Raw genomic sequence first — 17,427 nt, forward strand, 5'->3', positions numbered from 1 at the left:
AGGGCAGCCAAACACAATGTTTTGGTTCAGCCTGTAAAAAGATGAAGCGGACGCCCTACATCACAGGTCTCCAGCACCTGATAGGACCTGAGCTGACACTGATGTTACGTACCCGCCATTTGCAAAAGGCCTGCTTAATTAACTCTTGGCTGCCGATGATGACCCATTAAGTAGTTAGCTGGTACGGGTGGTGAGTAAACACATCTGCTGGAGGGGCTTTAAAAGGATGTGCGACAGATGCAGCCGTTCCCTTTTCCGTGCTCTCCATTTAAATAATTCACCATGCAGTGACAATCCCTGCACCCCGGACCACCTGCGTGGAACTCCAGAGCCCAGAAACTTCCGTCTCCTTCCATCTGTCTGCTTCTGCTCCATCACCACTGCCGCCGCAAAGGATGCTCCTTTAACACGGCTCTACTCAGCCGGAGAAGAATTGTCATTTCATCGCACAATCCTTTCCCCCCTTTCCAGCCATGTTTTGTTACACATGGGGCCTTGTCCTCGCGAGCACTGCTTGAATTTTTGTTTTTGCCTCACAGATATAAGTTGCTGGGGAACATATTTCAGATACAGCAGTCGACTGAGTTGAGGTCCTCAGCTGCGGCTTCTTGTCCCGCTGGGGTCCCGGGGCACACGGCACCACATCTAGCTTTGGCGTCCAGGAATCAGAGCGTTCCCGGTCATCGAGCTGTGCGGGAGCACTCACGGCAGAGGCGTCATCTGTGCTGACAGCTGTGGCATCAGGCTTGAAACTCTGGCATCTGCTGACACTCTATGCTCCCTCCTCCAGCCCTCCATGCGCATCCCCATTAGGAGACCCCGCACACCCCACTGGGGCTCCTCACGAAGTGTTCTCACAGTAATGGTGGAAACAAAAAAAATACCTGAAGAGGGAGGTGACAGCTGCTTTACACAGCAGGTGCAGTGAGGCTGATATGCCGGTGGATAAATAAGACGCGCTGCTGCAGAGAACACCGTCACCCCGTGTGCTCCCCGGGGGGTATCAGGATGTTTTGATTGAAATGTCCTATTGTCTGAATATCCCTTCATGTTGCGGCACAGGCCTGCTTCGTGTCTGTTGATTGGTTGTAACATGATCTGAATCTGGATCTGGACCCGACCGACCGTGCCTGGGCCAACCTCATCGAGCAGCCCAGGGCACTTTATACTTAACAGCGCCAATGCTCTCTGTTCAAATTCACTCAAACCTGTTGTAGGTGCAGGTCACCTGGTGCGAGTGCACATATGTCACCCATCTCTGCTTTACGTCTCCATTAGTCAGGTTTGTCCAGGAGTTTGGGCTTTCTTTTAACTTTTTTTCTTGGTGTTTCTGATTAACTGTAAAATTGGTAGAATATTTTATATTCCATTAATCTAATGCAGATTTCTCTAAAAGCCTTTTTGACTGTCTCAGTAAATCTGTCCAACCTTTGATCTTCAACGATGGGTAAACAGATCCCTTTCCTACATGACTTTGGGGATCTTTTTGCCACGTTTTCTAGACTAGAATAGCGGCGAACCCTGTTCCCTGTCTCTTAATAAGATCCATCCACGAGAGGGAATGTACGTGGAGCTGAAAGTACCAATCAGAAGTGCTCTCAGTTGGTATTATCTCCCAATTGGATTATTGGTTATAAGAAGCCGGTCAATATTCCAATTTTGTACGGGGAGCCAACTTTTAGAGTAATAGCGGTTGTCTCGTCTGGACCACATTCTCTCATCTGCTGTCCAGGCTTCGTGAGGCGATCCCTCCCATCAACTGAGCTTCAGAACTTCTGCCACACAAACACATACAGACTGATGATTCCTGGATGCCGGGTGACAGGCCCCACATATGCTCTGCTGTAAATTATTCACCCTCCTCAATTTTCACATCTTTAAGGGAAGTTTGAAAGCCATTAGCGTCACCATTGTCAGCCGCTCCAGCTGCATCGCATCACCAAAGCTTAGCGTCACAGAAGGCCTACCTTCTGATGAATTATAGCGAGCCTGGGGACAAACTTTTTCCAATGCGGAGCCAGAGGTCTGCGGCGGGAAGGAGCCTTCGGCCGTTCAACCGGTGTCCCTGGGAAGCGGTGTCTGTTTTTGAACGATCCCTCGGCCCTGTGACAGTCTGCCCTTTCAGCTCCCATTTATTCAAACATAACTACAGACCCACCAGCAGCTGCAGCTCTCTCCTCAGTGTCACTCATTGGCTTTTACTGTGGAAAAGTTAAATGACAGCCTGCTCTGTTTTCAATTATTCATTTACTGGGTTGCCTCTTTAAATTCTTTTAAACCTTTTAACCCCCCCTCTCCATAATCAAATCGCTAGTATTGCATTTAAACATTTTTAAAATGAACTTTACAACTGACTAACGAAAAAGCCATAGATTCATATTCTGCGAGCAGCAGAGTGACTAATCATTAGAGCAACACTTTAATAGATTTGGCCACGCAATTACTATATTCTTTTGGTCGTCTTCATGGAAATAAAAGTGTGTAAAAGAGAAGAGGATCTATGACTTATGCCTCTGTGTCAGAGCACATTCTGCCTACTCAACAGTAACTTGGTAAATTAGCAGTCAGTGTCTCAGAGAGGGAGGAGAAAAAAAGGCCTCGCTCACTATGGTTGGGTTGTGGTGCGTTAAAAGATGTCCGGCGTTGTCGACCGAGGGAGAAGTGGGTTCGTCAGTGTAACTCGCTTGGGAGCTTTTCCCCCCTACACACTGCGGGGTCCACACCTCCAGCTTGATTAACAACCTGCCCACCATTATCACGGATTGATGGTGTCAGCTAAATTAGCCTCTCCCCTCATCCATTCAGCGCAAGCGCTTAGTTAACATGCAGGGACCTAGAACATCTTCGCCGAGCTACGGAGGCGTGCAGCGTTTCCAGTGATGCTTCCTGATGGAAGCAAACTGATTCTCATTCAAAATCTTCAGTTTTCAACTCTTAAAGTTACCATTCATTCATTTTCAGTCCAGTACCAGAGTGTTTCTTAGTTCCCTGTTAATGATTTCTGAAAACTTCTCCCACATTTTCCTCGAATTGCAAAGTTAATCTGTCAGCGTAAGGTGTCGCGGATAAATACAACAAAATAAAACCAAAAAAAGAAGATTTATTCATAACACATGGGAAAAGACCCAGGGAAACAGAGTTAATGATAAAAATGATAAAATAATAACGATTAAAAACCCTGAAAACCATAAATTTCACACCCGACTCTCAACTCTGGCGGCCCGGTACCAAACGACTCGGCCCATTGGTTGGGGACCGCTGACCTAAAACTAAAAGAGCATTACATTTACTTATTATTTTGTTATTTTGCTACGTTGTAATCCTTCACTGACTGTCACTATAAAAGTGTCAGTGTATCTGCAGCACACATAACAGAATAGAATAAATGAATAGAATATTTTGCCCTCTGTAGCATTGCCTAAAATGCACCAGCTGCTTAAATATGAAAGACCTGCATCAAATATCCAATAAAGATTTATTTTTTTTAATATAACTTTATTAAGTAATAGATAATTTGAAAACACAAGTTGATCATCAACAAGTTGGTGAGGTGTCAGAGCGGATCCTGCTTAAAGGTCGCTGCATTGTATTTTAAATATTTAGCGCAGTAAATAAGGTGAGGTGCAAAAAAGTCAGTTTCGAATATTTAGACGGCGCAGTAAAGGACACATGGTCTGGTCGCTCATCTGTTCAGAACCACAGGAGAATTGGTGGCCCAAGGCACTGCCTGAGGCAAAATCCACAGCAAAGAGAGCACTCTTGTTATTATTCCACTGCACCATTTTTAATGCAGGCCTCCTCTGTACACTCCCGTGCACTCACAGCTGGCCCCTCGCACACAATACCGCTCTGCGTACTTCTTTCTCTCGCCTCTTTTCTTTTTGTGTCGGAGGGAATATTTCAGGCGTTTCATTCGTTCCATATCCTGAATTCTCATTAAACCTGCAGTAATTGGATTGGGCATAATAGACATATGGAAATTGCGGTGCCGTTCATCATTAGGGTTTTAATTGCGCCCATTTTGGCGTTGCATTTTTCTCTCTAAATAAGTCTTCGGAGTTCAGGAGCCTTGTTACTGCCAGTCAAGTTACTTCACCCACACACGGTGATTATGTGATAATGACAGGATTTCCTCCCACTGAGGACATTTATTTAATTCTGATTGTTGTCTTTATTGAGCATTGTGCTAACATGACTCCAGGACTTATTAGCGTTTGTGAGAACAGGATTTGCGAGAGCAACGATAGAATTATAGAGCTCTTCTATTTTTAAAGTCTTGATGCAGAGCAAAGTATTATCAGGGAGAACAACATTGTTTTCAGTAACACTCAATACATATTGTTAGATTGATTAAACACACACACACGTAGCACGGTAGAAGAGAGACAGGTAAAAATAATAATGTTGCTTGGCAACAACTCGTTACTTAAAAAGCAATTAAAGCTTCCCAAACAGTGCTGCTACCTCTAAGACGGCGGTGTCAAACATGAGGCTCGGGGGCGAGATTTGATGATCCCATTTGGCGCACCGGATGGCTTCGCCGTGTGATAAAATTACAGTGAAGTCATTAATTACACGTTTTTGTTAAAAACAAACCACGTTGCTGTTTACGGTGTAGTAATGCATGACCAGTATAACTACACATGAGTGTGTGCAAATCTGAGCAGGATCTCTGATTCATATTAGATACAAAAGCTTTACATGTGATGGTTTTATGTCTTTTCACATCCTTCAGTTAAATTGTAACTACTCCAGCTTTACTGGATGTACAAAAACTGAGATACATTCTGTGTTTTTCTGAAGAGATCAGGCTGTTTGTACAGGGATGGTTCGTTACGTTTGAAAATTAAATAGAAAAAAGCTTCTAGAATTATTTTTGGCATTTAGGCTTCATTAGAGAGGGAAGAGGAGAGAGAGGACAGGAAACCAGGGAAAGAGTGGGGTGACGTGCAGAAAAAGATCTGGAGAGCAGACTCAAAGTTGGGCTCCTGCAGTAGCCTTCAGCCAGCAGGGCGGCAGCTCTGAGCAGACTTCTTTATACTTATTTAAAAATGAGAAATTTAGAGGCGTGTGTGTTTCATATAGGCTGTGATGCTGTAGTGTTATGGCTTCCTCAAAGTGGGACCAACTGGACTAAAATGAGTTTGACATCATTGCTTTAGGATGTTAAAGGCCAGCTTATTGTGGGGGGGGGTTGAATAGAGTGTCTCTGAAACATGTGTCCTAGTATAATTAAGGGTACTTTGCAGTACTCCAAAGGGGACTGGAAAATAAAAATTGAATAAATTGAATTACCTTATAATAAAAAATTACAATATTCAAAATTTCATTTTATTATTAAATCCTGATTTTATGGACACAGGTTTTGCACTGGTTGGAGGTCAAAAAAAAGTCTTTTAGGAAAATTGCTGAGGTGACATTTAGCCCCTGTAAGACAGGACCGAGGGCACGATGTTGCAAAAAAACACAAGCTGCAGCGCGATGCTCGTCCTTCTTGGAGATTAAAAAGATATCAGCTGAGACCCGATGTTTACAGTTGAAGTATCTTTAATCACAAAGTTTGCAAAAACAGAAAACGTATGACGAAAATTCCAACACAGTGAACTTCCCTGGAAATGCAAACGTGTTTTTCTTCTCTGACAAAAGTGATAGAACTGGCAGGATAAAGTGAGACGAGGTTTTAATGGTGTTTCCTGCTGTTTCCTTTAATTTCCTCTGATACTAATTAAACTCTTTCCTTTACAGGAAAATGGATGTTCTCATCAGCCTTAACAACGGCAAGTCCTTCATCTCGAGTGCCCACACCATCTCTGCTACCACATGTGTGAGTTTAATGCTGAGCTCTGATATTTCACGTTCCAGATTAAACTTAAAGTCCCTTTAAGAACATGAAGCTGCGTTTCCTGATTTTATAACTGAGGAAGTGATGCATAAAACATGGGTTGCCTATAAGGTTACAAGTTTTCCTGTTATGTTTGAGCAGAACTTCCTTTTTTTTTCAGTGTTTCTCATATGATGAAGCAATGTCATAGTTTTATAGACACTTTCCGGTTATCTGGGAGTCACGCAATTCCTGATGATGAAAATTTGTGAAACATCTGCTTGCTCCGATTTAGCTGTTATCGACCGCGTGTTCCCCTTTGTTTCTATTTCGTATTCCTTCTAACAAACTTTTAATATTTCTCCTCCAGCTTTGACGCATCCAGTTGTTTCCAGCTGTGTGACTGTTTTGCCTTTTCCTTTTCTCCTTCAGTCGGACGGTTTTGTGGTGGCGATAGTCTTCCTGGTGCTGCTCCTCCTCGTGGCCCTGGCCCTCATGTGGTGGTTGTGGCCTCTGTGTTGCAAAGTGGTGAGTGCTGCTACACCGCCTATAACCAGCACAGTCATGTTTGGTCAACCAAAACTGATAAATGAATTAAATCTGGCTTTGAGCGGAGATGAGAGCGGGTTCTCGACTGTGGGGGGAAAAAAACACGCTAAAGTGTTGCTGCTCTTTGTTCTGCCTCGTCCTGTAAATCTGATGAGGATAAACCCTATCACCCACTTTTTTTTCTCTTCTTGCTGAAAAAGATGAGGTCGCTTGAAAAAGCACAAACTGTCTTGTAAAGTCTGACCTAATTTGGGTGAAAGATGGAGTTTAATCACCAGTTAAAAAGCACAAAGAGGTGACGGGCAGGCTCGGCGTTATTCACCAAGCTTTGCCGAAGGGAAGTGGTGCCGAACATCTGTTCAAGCTCGTCACCTCCCGCTTACCGCGATAAGTCACACTGGTTTAGCAACACCGCAGAGGAACAACCTCAAACAGGAAGAATGTGAAGAGGCCACATCCTGCAGACCAGCGGCCGATCGCTGCACATGCTATATCTTCAGACAAGTGGAGAAGTCGCTTTACACAAACAGACTGTTAAAAACAATAACATAGACCAGCAGCAGGAAGATGTGAGTGACAGATTGCATGAAAGTTAACAGAGTCTCTGTTTGTTTAGGACTAATGTCGGGCCTACCTGGGGACTGAAGGGATTCAGAATAATCACACAGACTTTTAGCGGTTTTATCGCATTAGAATCCATCATGTCCTGCTTCAGCTTAAAACACTTTTACACATCTATTCAATCATGTTCTAGATACACTATTATGAATATTTCTTATTCTTCCTCAGTGCTGCTAATATTGTTTATTTAAACCTGCATTAGGCAGAAGTTGGATTAAATAAAACGTCCCTCTACGGTCGCTCTCCCTTTGCTGTTTAAAACCCGCCCACTAAAGACCAGAGGCCTGTGCGTGTACTTCACTAAAAAATAAGAGTGAATACTTTTGCTGATTTTTGTTTGCTCCTCACCCGACTAACACAAAAGTGAAGATGCTCGACTGGATGTGGTGACTGTGGAGGCCTTTGGAGGACAGTGAACTCATTGTTATGGGCTGGAGATGATTTGAGCTTCGCGGCGTGCTTGAAGCAGCCATGAGGAGACGAGCACGCTGTCGTCACAAAGAGACGGAGATGCTCAGCAACAGTGCAACCTTTAAACTGAGCTCAGCTGACACTAAAAGGCCGCCGCGCCAAACTGCAGATACAGGCAGGATCGATCGATGCAGGTTTGACATGTCGTGCGTTACGAGGCGGCTTCTTGTGAACCTTGGCTGGAACGAGGGGTTATTTGACTTTCTGTTGCCTTCCTATGACTCAACATCAACAGATCTGCTACTCAAAGGATATTTTCTTATTTTTGGACCATTATCTGTGAACCCCAGAGACGGTTATGTGGGAAACTCCCAGCAGTGCCTGTCTGCCACCAACAACAGTCAGTGTCTACCCGCCTTAATTCCTGGAGTTGCTGCCATGTGATTGGCTGATATAACACTTGTATTAACAGGCAGTTCAATAGATATAATTACAAAGGTGGCTGAGTGTGTAATGCACACATATACCGCATATGAAACGGACAAAAAACTTGACAGGACAGATTCTTTTTCAGCTTCATCCTCATAAATTGAGTAAAGGATGTTGAAACAGAGACACACACCTGCTGTAAAATGATCAAAAATGTTCTTTTGTTCCTTCGTTTTGGTCCTAAAAGTGTGAAAAGTGGAAACAGCCGGTTATGACTTAAATGTTTCTGCTTAGGGATACGTTTTTTTTTAGTTTTTTTTAGTTTTGTGTTTCTTGGTCGTGCTTTTTATTCTCTCTCTGTGGAGGTTGGGAGGTTCTTCATTAATTCCACAAGTCACCACATTTCCAGTCCCATGTGTACGGGGTGTTTTAAAGTGGAACTTGAGGCTGCGTTTAATTAATTCATCTGAAATCTGCTCTTAAAGTCATAACTTATGACTAGAAAATATTTTTAGCTTTTTTGTCCAGAGTTGAAACTTTGGTTTAGTTGGTTAAAAAAAAAGAGTACTGTTTTAAAAACCTCGCTCTGGCCTCACCCCCTTTGGAAATAAAGTCTCCCCCGCTTAACCGTTTACAAAAATCCACAACAGATTATCGTTTGAGGCTATGAGAGAGGGGCTACAGATGGTGTGCGCAGCCTCTTTTTTCTGTCTCTGCCTTTTTCTATTGAGATCTGATAAAGGCAAATTTACCCTCTACTCCGCCGACCCTCGCGGCGGACCTCTGTTCCCGCTCACCCGCACCGGCCCTTAAATGATAGACGTCACCTGGCTTTGTGGACCTGAAGGGATCCCATCCAGGATGAGATGGAAGCATATTTTTGAAAACCAACAAAGGCATTAAAATGTAAACCCCCTGCAGCATGTCTGGCGGTGGACGTGTTTGTCTTGGTGGAGAGAGCTGCTGTTGCCTTCCATCGAGGGACGCGGCAGAAGAGGAGGGCCATGTGTGGCTTGTTAATATTTAAACCCCCAGTCTGCCAGGTTTCAGCAGTCGGGATGAGGCCGCGCACACACGCTCGACACACACATACACATACACAGAGACACATGCCCAACCTCTTTCCCACAATCCCTCTCTCCCCTTCTCTCTCCCGCGTGGACCGATGCCAGGAGAGAGGTCATACAAGCTGTGGAGTGGTAATTTCTTTGTTTATGATTTGTTTGGAAATTAAACTCGAATGGCATCGCCTTTAGTTCAAATCAAAGGATTCAGGATTGGAGATGCCGTTTTAAATTACATTGCCAGTTTATCCAAATTACAAACTATTCGCTGCTAAATTGGATGCACTTTTGGACACATTTGCGACTCATTTGGTCCTTAATATGTTATTAATCTCTAATTATTTCTTGTTCTTGCAGAACTTTTGTCGTCTTTGTTCTCTTTCAGTTGATTTTTTTATTTGTTTTGTTCTCGTACAAACAGTTTCTCCGCAGATGAAGACCTAAAGCAATTTTAAACTTTCGAATATGCTATCTGCCACTGATCCGTCGTTATAAGCCCCCCGAAACAGCTTGACACGACACGGTTCGAGCTTAAGGTTGGGAACGAACAGATTATAAAGTCCAGTTGGACGTTTACGGAGACGGCCATATGGGGACAATACCCCGAGTGCCTCTGATTGGTCCAATTCCCCCCGGTGTCGTGGCTGCGGCGGCGGGCCGCTGGGGCTTGTGTCAGATGGCGAAATATCCTGTGGTTTAGTTTTTAATTATGCCACCGCGCTGCTCCTCTTCACATCTGTCCATCAGGTAGCTGGGAAAGAGCAGCAGAGCGTTTGTGTGACGCTTTATTTGTCTCACAACATGTGCAGGAAATCTGCTGCATAATTACTTAATAAAAGAGATAATCCTGTGAACGTAAGGTGTGGCTGAAATGATGTTAATCAGCGTATGGCGAGGCCACCAGTAGCCCTTTACTAGATTTGCTTACAGCAGGTTGTGTGTCACAAAGGAATTAATTAACCCTAATTGATTATTTTTCATTATTCTAATGACAACAGTAAGCAGAGAGTGTGATAGCGTCCCTGAGCTTAAGAGTGAATGAAACAGCTGTTAGGATCTATGATATGCCGTAATTACATCGCTCCTTTTCCCTCCGAAACCACTTTAGCAAATGCATAACCAGCTCTGACACTGTGGTATCTGTCTTTGATGACTAATGAGCAAAGGTCAGCTTTCCACTTTGCAGCGCACCTCAGGTTGAGATATGTCCTTAGTGCAATTATAAGCACTGCATTTATAGGGCACCTACTGTGTCCACCCCTGTGTGGGGAGCGGGGAGTGGGCGAGGAGGTGAACAGAATCCTTTCCCTTTGTATCAGGATTTAGGTTTGAATAAATGTCCCACAAAATTCCAATAACACTTCCTGAGCTCAGTTTGATGACTTTGATCCAAAACCTGAAGACTTTTAACAAACAGTAACAGAAAAAAGGAAAATTTCTCTGAATTTGTAAGAAGATACATCTCCCTGCCTTCACTATAAATAATTTGCTCTATAGTTAAATAAATAAAAGTTTTTGTCACCAGCATGTTAATCGATTGAGTAATAATGGAGACATTATTCAGAAGAGGTTGTGACCTCACTGTACTTTAAGATATCGCACAGTATCTCCACACAGCCATTCTGCAATACTCGCTATATCATCAGATTTCATGATTTAGTTAATTGAAATCTTCACTGTGAGCTGCCGTCTGTTTAAATTACACCGTTTGATGAACTTCAAGTCGTGAAACAGAGACTTTGTTCATTTAAAAAAAACTGGCTGGGGTCACTCTTAAAAGCATCAACGTGTTGTAGTGAAAATATTTAGTGCCAGTTCATCCATAATCTTATCGCAAGTGGAAACAGTACAAAATATTGGCTTGCATTGGTATTTTTACCTGCTGGATCAGCTGCTGGACGAGTCATCCAATGGTGCTAATCTGAGGCGCTTGGAAAGAGAAGCGACTGGACTTCTTTGAGTTTATCGATTTTTCACTATGTAAAACTTGACTTGCATTGTGACTTTCTCTTAGTTTCCTTGCGAAAAATACACAAAATAAAAGAAAACTAGTTAAAAAGCATTAAAGATGCAAAAAGAACATAAATAAACTGCAAGTGTGCAGGCCTGTGTTTTCACGTGACGGCTGTGACCTACAGCAACTGACAACACCGAAGAATAAAGCGCCTCGGTCTTTCCAGCGCCAGCCCGCTCACAGATGGGTTTTTGGTGAGTGAGTGGCAGAAGCGTCTTCAGTAAAGAGTCGGGCATCAGTATGTGAAGCGTCTGACTGACACCTGACAAATGTCACTGTCAGGCCTCTCTTTGCTTTGCCGTGCACATCTGAAAAACCCGGCCGAGGCATCTTGTCCTTGAGTGGAATCACATTGTGGACAACCTGCTCCTCAGGTGCCCTCTCATCCAGTGTTGTCACAAACAATGCCGCTGGGCCGGTCACTCTGCTCTGGGAGAGTCGTGTCCTGGTTATATGTGGGCGAGGGCGCACGTGTGTGTGTTTTCTTGTATTTTCTGTGTGTGTTTGCCGCCACTCATCTTCCCTTCAGACGGGGCTTGGAGCTGAGCCCAAGCCTCCTCCTCTGTATCTCATTGGAGCTAATTAACTCCTTAGGACTTTATGATTGGGGGGATTGCTTGGAAGCACTGAACCCCATCCAATTAATTAAGAGCTAAACGGGCAGCGGCGCTCGCCCCAAAGACTCCCCTGTCAACAAGTTGATTTTCAGCTTTTCTTTATTTTGCACGGGGGGCCCCTGATGTTGGTTTACAAGCAGAATCCTTGTAATCAGCAGTCAGTGACGCGATGGGGCAGCAGTCGCTGCTGCAAAACAGGCTGGCAGCGACGGCGTCTCCACCGTGAGATGAGCTCAGGGATGTTTCTGTTTGGCTCAGTCACCTGTCACGAATCACCTCTGTCAGCCTTGTCTGCGCTCGTCTTGATGAGGTTTGAGCGCGTGTGTTTGTGCGTGTCCCAATGCGTCTCCTGACGGGCTGTGCTGACGCTCTTTTGCTTCTTCTGTTTATCCAGGTCATCAAGGACCCGCCGCCGCCGCCTCCACCATCTCGCCCTCCACCGCCCGTGAGTCACAATTGTTTTATTTTCAGGTTTGAAAATCCGTGCGGTGCAAAAGAAGAAAATGGGAGTCAGAGGAGGTTCCAGAGCTCAGAGTGGCGCAGCACTGAAATTTCAGGGAAATTGCATTGAATCAGGATTATTGAGCGTCTCTCTGAGAATTTCACAGGGCCGTTATCGCTGCATTAAGCGTCTAACTCGAGCCAATTCAGACTAAAACTAAAACCATAACGTGTCCCTTTTACATTTATGTTTGTGTACAGATCATATAAACAAGATCACATTTTAATTAGTGAGCTGGTAGATGGATTTTTGAACTTTGGACAGAGGCGTGCTCGCTGTTTGCCCCGTGATTTCAGTCTTTCTGCTAAACTAGAGTAATCCCAGCTCCAGCTCTGCACACAGACATGAGAGTGATGGAGCTTGTTTCTTCTCATGATGAAATGAAGTCAGTTTGCATATTTCCCAACGTGTCGAGCAGTTCCTTCAAAAAACGACTTTAGAAAAGTTGGTGCTTGTGATACACCTTTCGTCTTCACTGACTAACGATTATCGTAAAAGACTGAATCAAAAAGCGTCTTCTGCAATACGAGATTCATTAACAGAAAAAGATTTGAATGTTTAACTGATTATTTTAGTTAATTAAATTCCAGAGGGAAACAGTCAATATCAAAGTATGTAGCTGAGGTCTAATATTTTAGATTTCACCGTGTAAAATCTAAATTTTCACACCATTCCTGAACTGAATCTCTGTATCCAGACGGATAAGTGGATCCGGGTCATTTTGTGATACTTAATCACCCCTAAGCTGGACCAAACCTCGCCATTTTAACTTGTCTATAACATTTAGAGCAGGGGTGGGAACTCCAGGCCTCGAGGGCCGGTGTGCTGCAGGTTTTAGATCTCACCCTGGGTCAACACGCCTGAATCACATGATTAGTTCATTACCAGGCCTCTGGAGAACTTCAGGACTTGTTGAGGAGGTCGTTTAACCATTTAAATCAGCTGTGTTGGATCAAGGATACATCTAAAACCTGCAGGACACCGGCCCTCGAGGCCTGGAGTTCCCCACCCCTGGTTTAGACAATCAGAGAGTTGCCGATGGAGTTACTCAACCTCCTTGGTGAAAATCATTTGCAGGTTTTTAAAAGCAAAGTAAAATACCGTACTGCTTGTAAAGCTTTACACTAAATTTCCCAGCATCCTCAGGGAGCTACTACCTCTTGACTTTTTCCCCCCCAGAGCGGGGGTCTCAAACTCGCAGCCCACGTCACCCCTACTTTGTTAGGGAGGATGTGTTTGTTGTTGAGTGCAATGTTGAAATAAGTTCCTTAAAAAGCAAAAAATGACTTAATATGAGCAGAGAGCACAGACACGTTGAGGGCTGTGTTAGTTCAGAGAGTCAAAAACGAATGTCTGCGCATTTATTTTGTTAAATACGAACAAATTTATAGCAGAAAACCCGCCTGAGTTTAGTTTATTTCCAGAAACATTGTAGCGTAAAGTAGACATTTAAATATCTGGCTTATCATTGGCTGAATTTTTGCCAAACACGTTAGCATGATGCTACAGTTTTGTTGAGTTTTTTTCTGCAGGGCACAGGATTACAGTGTAAATGCTTCTGAAAGCTTTACCCTGTGTGGTAGTTGATCCCATCCCACTGCAGCATTTTCAGTTTGCGGCAGATGGAACTGTAAACGTCAGCAGAGCGATACGAACGGTTTCCCCTCTGCACTTGAACACGCGCTGAGCCAGGAGTAAGGCCTACGTTTCCCTTCCTTCCTGACAAAGTGACATCTTCCCGATGAAAGGAAACGTTGTTCTGGTGTGCAGGGACAAATATGGACGAAAGAAAATAGAACAATAGCAAACACATCATTGCACTTCCTTCCCTTTGTCATTACAGTGACTCTGATTAATGTCATACATATAAATATGGAAAGAAAACTTGCACACACTCTTATTTGACACACGACTATGTGTTTCCTGGTTTTGTTTTCTGCGTTTATTTCTTAGGAGCCTGAGCCGCTGCCCAAGAAGAAGTGGCCAACCGTGGATGCCTCGTACTACGGAGGAAGAGGAGTCGGAGGGATCAGTCGGATGGAGGTCAGAAACTCAAAACTATTGGCCAACATGCTGCTTCCGTTCTTTCTTAGTGAAAAGCTGAACGAAACAAGCAAAAACAGCTGAAATATTCCAAAGGTCAAAATGCAGACAGCAGGAAATTACACATATGTGTGGTCCCGTAAACTTGCATCATCATGTTCAGTCTTTTCTGCGAGGCGGGAACTTTGTTGAGTTACGCAGGAATCAGGAGGAGAAACCCACCGAGCGAGCGACTGACGGGCTGACTGACCGGCCGGGCCGCTGTCCTCGTCAGCCCACTGATGCCTCCGACATGACAGGCCCTGCCATCTCGTCCTTGGCCGTCGAGGGCTGATTGGATCAAGTCGCAGCCGGGATGAAAGATTGAGTGCTGCTGTCAACTTGACATACCCACCTCTCCTCTCTGCTTCCCCCGTCTCAACTTCCAGACCTTGGCAGCTCGCTTTGTTATCCGCCTCCTCCGAAGGGAATTCAGGTTTAAAAGCGAGCTGCCCCTCCCCCTCCTTCCTACTTAGCCCCGAGGAAGTTGGTGGCATGGCGGGGATTTCCCAGCATCCTCGGGGAGCTCCTACCTCTTGACTTTCCCCCCCCCAGAGTGTTGCTGAGATCCAATCCTGGCTGTTACCTTTCTCTGTTCTTCCACTAGCGTGTTGATTCCCGTCGACAGGCGCGTCTCCACATCTGAAGCCCCCACTCCCTCCCCGCCGTCACCCCACTGGTAGATAACGAGTTGCTTGTAAAGACCAACCCGTCCTCTCCTCCGCATCCGCATTTAAGACGTCATGCTGAGAAAACCACCTCCGCCGCTTTGCCGCTGCCAGCATTTCGAACGATTATTGAGGTGACAACGTATCTTTTATTCATGGCAGCCTTTCTCTTTTCCTGATGATGCGGCAGGCCGGCGATGTATCCCAGAGATGATTCTGAAAAGCTGTTCTATATTGTCACGGCTTAACCTACAGCTTGAAAACTGTGTTGCTAATTAATCACCTCTCCCCATTCATGTGACGGTGGGTTTTTTTTTCCTTTTTTTATCTCCTCCTTGTAACAGATGTGATGAATTCAATTAAAAAGCAGGACAGCTTTACTTAACACACAGGCTTGCTTTCACACGCTGACACCCCCCCAACACGCACACACACACACACACACAATAACACATTATACCAAATGTAAACGTCCTTATTGATAAAAGAATCCGAGTGATTTTTCCAACACGTACAGATCTTTTACTGAAGCTAAAGTTGGTCACAGATAGAGGTGTTTGGCCGGGCTCATCACGCTGACACACTGCTGTAGTGATCACACACAGTCCTCACAGCATCTCTAATCTTATTTCCTGTAGTTTTTCTCAGACTGATGGACCAATCAGGTGTTTAACTGCTCGATCGCCCTCATTTAACGTTTCTATTTTCTTGTTCAAGGTGCGCTGGGGGGAAAAAGGCTCTACTGAGGAGGGGGCCCGGCTGGAGAAAGCAAAGAATGCCAAAGTGTCCATACCACAGGATGTAGAGGAGCCAATGATCAAACGGCCCACTCCAAAGCCCGCTCCCAACCATCCACCCGAGAACAAATGGTACACTCCTATCAAGGTGAGAGTTACTGACTGACTTAAGGATTTTTCTTTTCCTACTTTGGGTACTTCTAAATGATACTGATAGGAAAAGTCTCAGCTTAAAGGCCCATTTACTAGTTCTCCAAGGTTCATCCAGCAAATTACACTCATGTGAAAATCTCTAAATTGTGGTTAAAAGTTAAATGGTTAATAGAGAATGGTTGAATATTCATTTAAGAGGCCACGACTGGCATCTACGGTGGAAAACGGCATCCATGGATGTCTAATGTTTACCTTAAAGATCAGTCTGTAGAAACACCGGTTTTGAAAATCTACACAAGATTACGTAAATAAAGACAACCGACACAGTTCCGTTTCTGTGCTTCATCAGGGTCGTCTCGATGCTTTGTGGGCTTTGATGCGGCGGCAGTACGACCGAGTGTCCCTCATGCGACCCACATCAGAAGACCAGGTAAGTCAAAATTCATCCCTGATGTTCTTCTCAAACCTAAAACAAACTCGAAGCTTCTCAGCACCGGTAATTTGCTCTAATGGAAACAAAATATTTGCATATTAGCCAAAAATACAAACTCATTTGCGATTGGTGAATTATGCAGGAGGAAGTCATACCGAGAGTGAAGTGTACACGTGTGCAAAGATTGTGCAGTGCTGCTTTTTAGTTGCACAAACCAACAGCTTGAGGCAGTGAGTCAAAGTCTCATCAGTGGTCATCAGTGCAGTTTATAGTACACAGGAGCAAAAATAGAAAATATCCTGCAGTAGTCAGCAGCGTGGATGTTCTTCTTTTTCTTTTTTTAAGTTGTAAATGTTCCTGTAACCATTCCATGAAGTCCCTAATCCCCTCTATGCCTTAATAGGAATACTTTTATCCCTCCAAATCTTTAAAGTCACCGCAGTTACACTTAAGAGCTCATTGTTTTATTGTATTGTATCGCAGCTCCTCTCGGCAGAGGAAGCTGCTGGCACAAGTTGTGCCTTGTGTTGTTGTTACCTAAGGGAGCCAATGTGAGCTGCAGCTGCAGATACTCACAGAAGGAAGCGTGACAGGGATGACCTAATATGGTTATGCTCTGGGTTTTTTGGTGTGTGTTTTTCAACCAGTGTAAAAGAAGAGGAAGCAAATCGACTCCACAAATCGGCACAGTGAAACCTGACGCCCCACAGGCGGTTAAGAAAGAGCACTGCACAGAAACCGCTGCTAAGTCAGTTAACCAGATGTTTTTATATATTTTAATTGCTGACTACAATCCAAACACAATACAATCTGCTGTGCTCGCTGTGCTGTATGCCAAATGTCAGAATTAATGGTGAGATTAGAATCAGGTTGCAGACAAGTGGAGCAGCTATATTACTGTGGCCCACAAACACGTCCTTGGCTTTTCCTGGGCTGCTTCTTCTGAAGTCTGTGAGGTAATTTTAGAAATTCCCCATCAGTCTCCTTTTTAACATTACACAGCAGAAATGTATTAGTATTAAAACTGCCATGGGAAAACCAAACGTGAATCTTGAAAGAGAAATGCGCGGACTCTTCCAAACTCTCATCGCTTTCCAAAGGACGGTGCTTCACGGGCACAAGCTGTGCAGGCGAATGGGCCAAAAAAATCTGCACCTGTGTGGTGCACATACATTATTTCCCTGTTGTCTCCAACTTCTGTGCATCTTCCTCTTCACAGAGGTTAGAGAGCAGGAACCATCCAAGCTTTTAGTAGTTTAGAGAATGATGTCAGGCTGCAAATCTCTCAAGTGGAGTCGTGTTTTGCAACATGGAAAAAACCCGAGC

At 44.3% G+C, this 17,427-nt stretch overlaps 1 protein-coding gene across 1 annotated transcript in view; it reads left to right on the forward strand.

Annotated features, from left to right (window-relative positions):
• Positions 1 to 17,427, forward strand: part of antxr2a (ANTXR cell adhesion molecule 2a) — a 79,071-nt gene that overhangs the window by 24,940 nt on the left and 36,704 nt on the right. Inside the window, exons 11-16 of the mRNA XM_040003659.1 lie at positions 5,746 to 5,824; positions 6,254 to 6,349; positions 11,921 to 11,971; positions 13,982 to 14,071; positions 15,496 to 15,663; positions 16,018 to 16,098. Coding sequence (XP_039859593.1) covers positions 5,746 to 5,824; positions 6,254 to 6,349; positions 11,921 to 11,971; positions 13,982 to 14,071; positions 15,496 to 15,663; positions 16,018 to 16,098 — 565 coding nt within the window. The remainder of the gene's footprint in view (positions 1 to 5,745; positions 5,825 to 6,253; positions 6,350 to 11,920; positions 11,972 to 13,981; positions 14,072 to 15,495; positions 15,664 to 16,017; positions 16,099 to 17,427) is intronic.

Source organism: Simochromis diagramma, unplaced genomic scaffold (genome assembly GCF_900408965.1).
Source record: "Simochromis diagramma unplaced genomic scaffold, fSimDia1.1 OVJJ01000583.1, whole genome shotgun sequence".
Taxonomy (NCBI): domain Eukaryota; kingdom Metazoa; phylum Chordata; class Actinopteri; order Cichliformes; family Cichlidae; genus Simochromis; species Simochromis diagramma.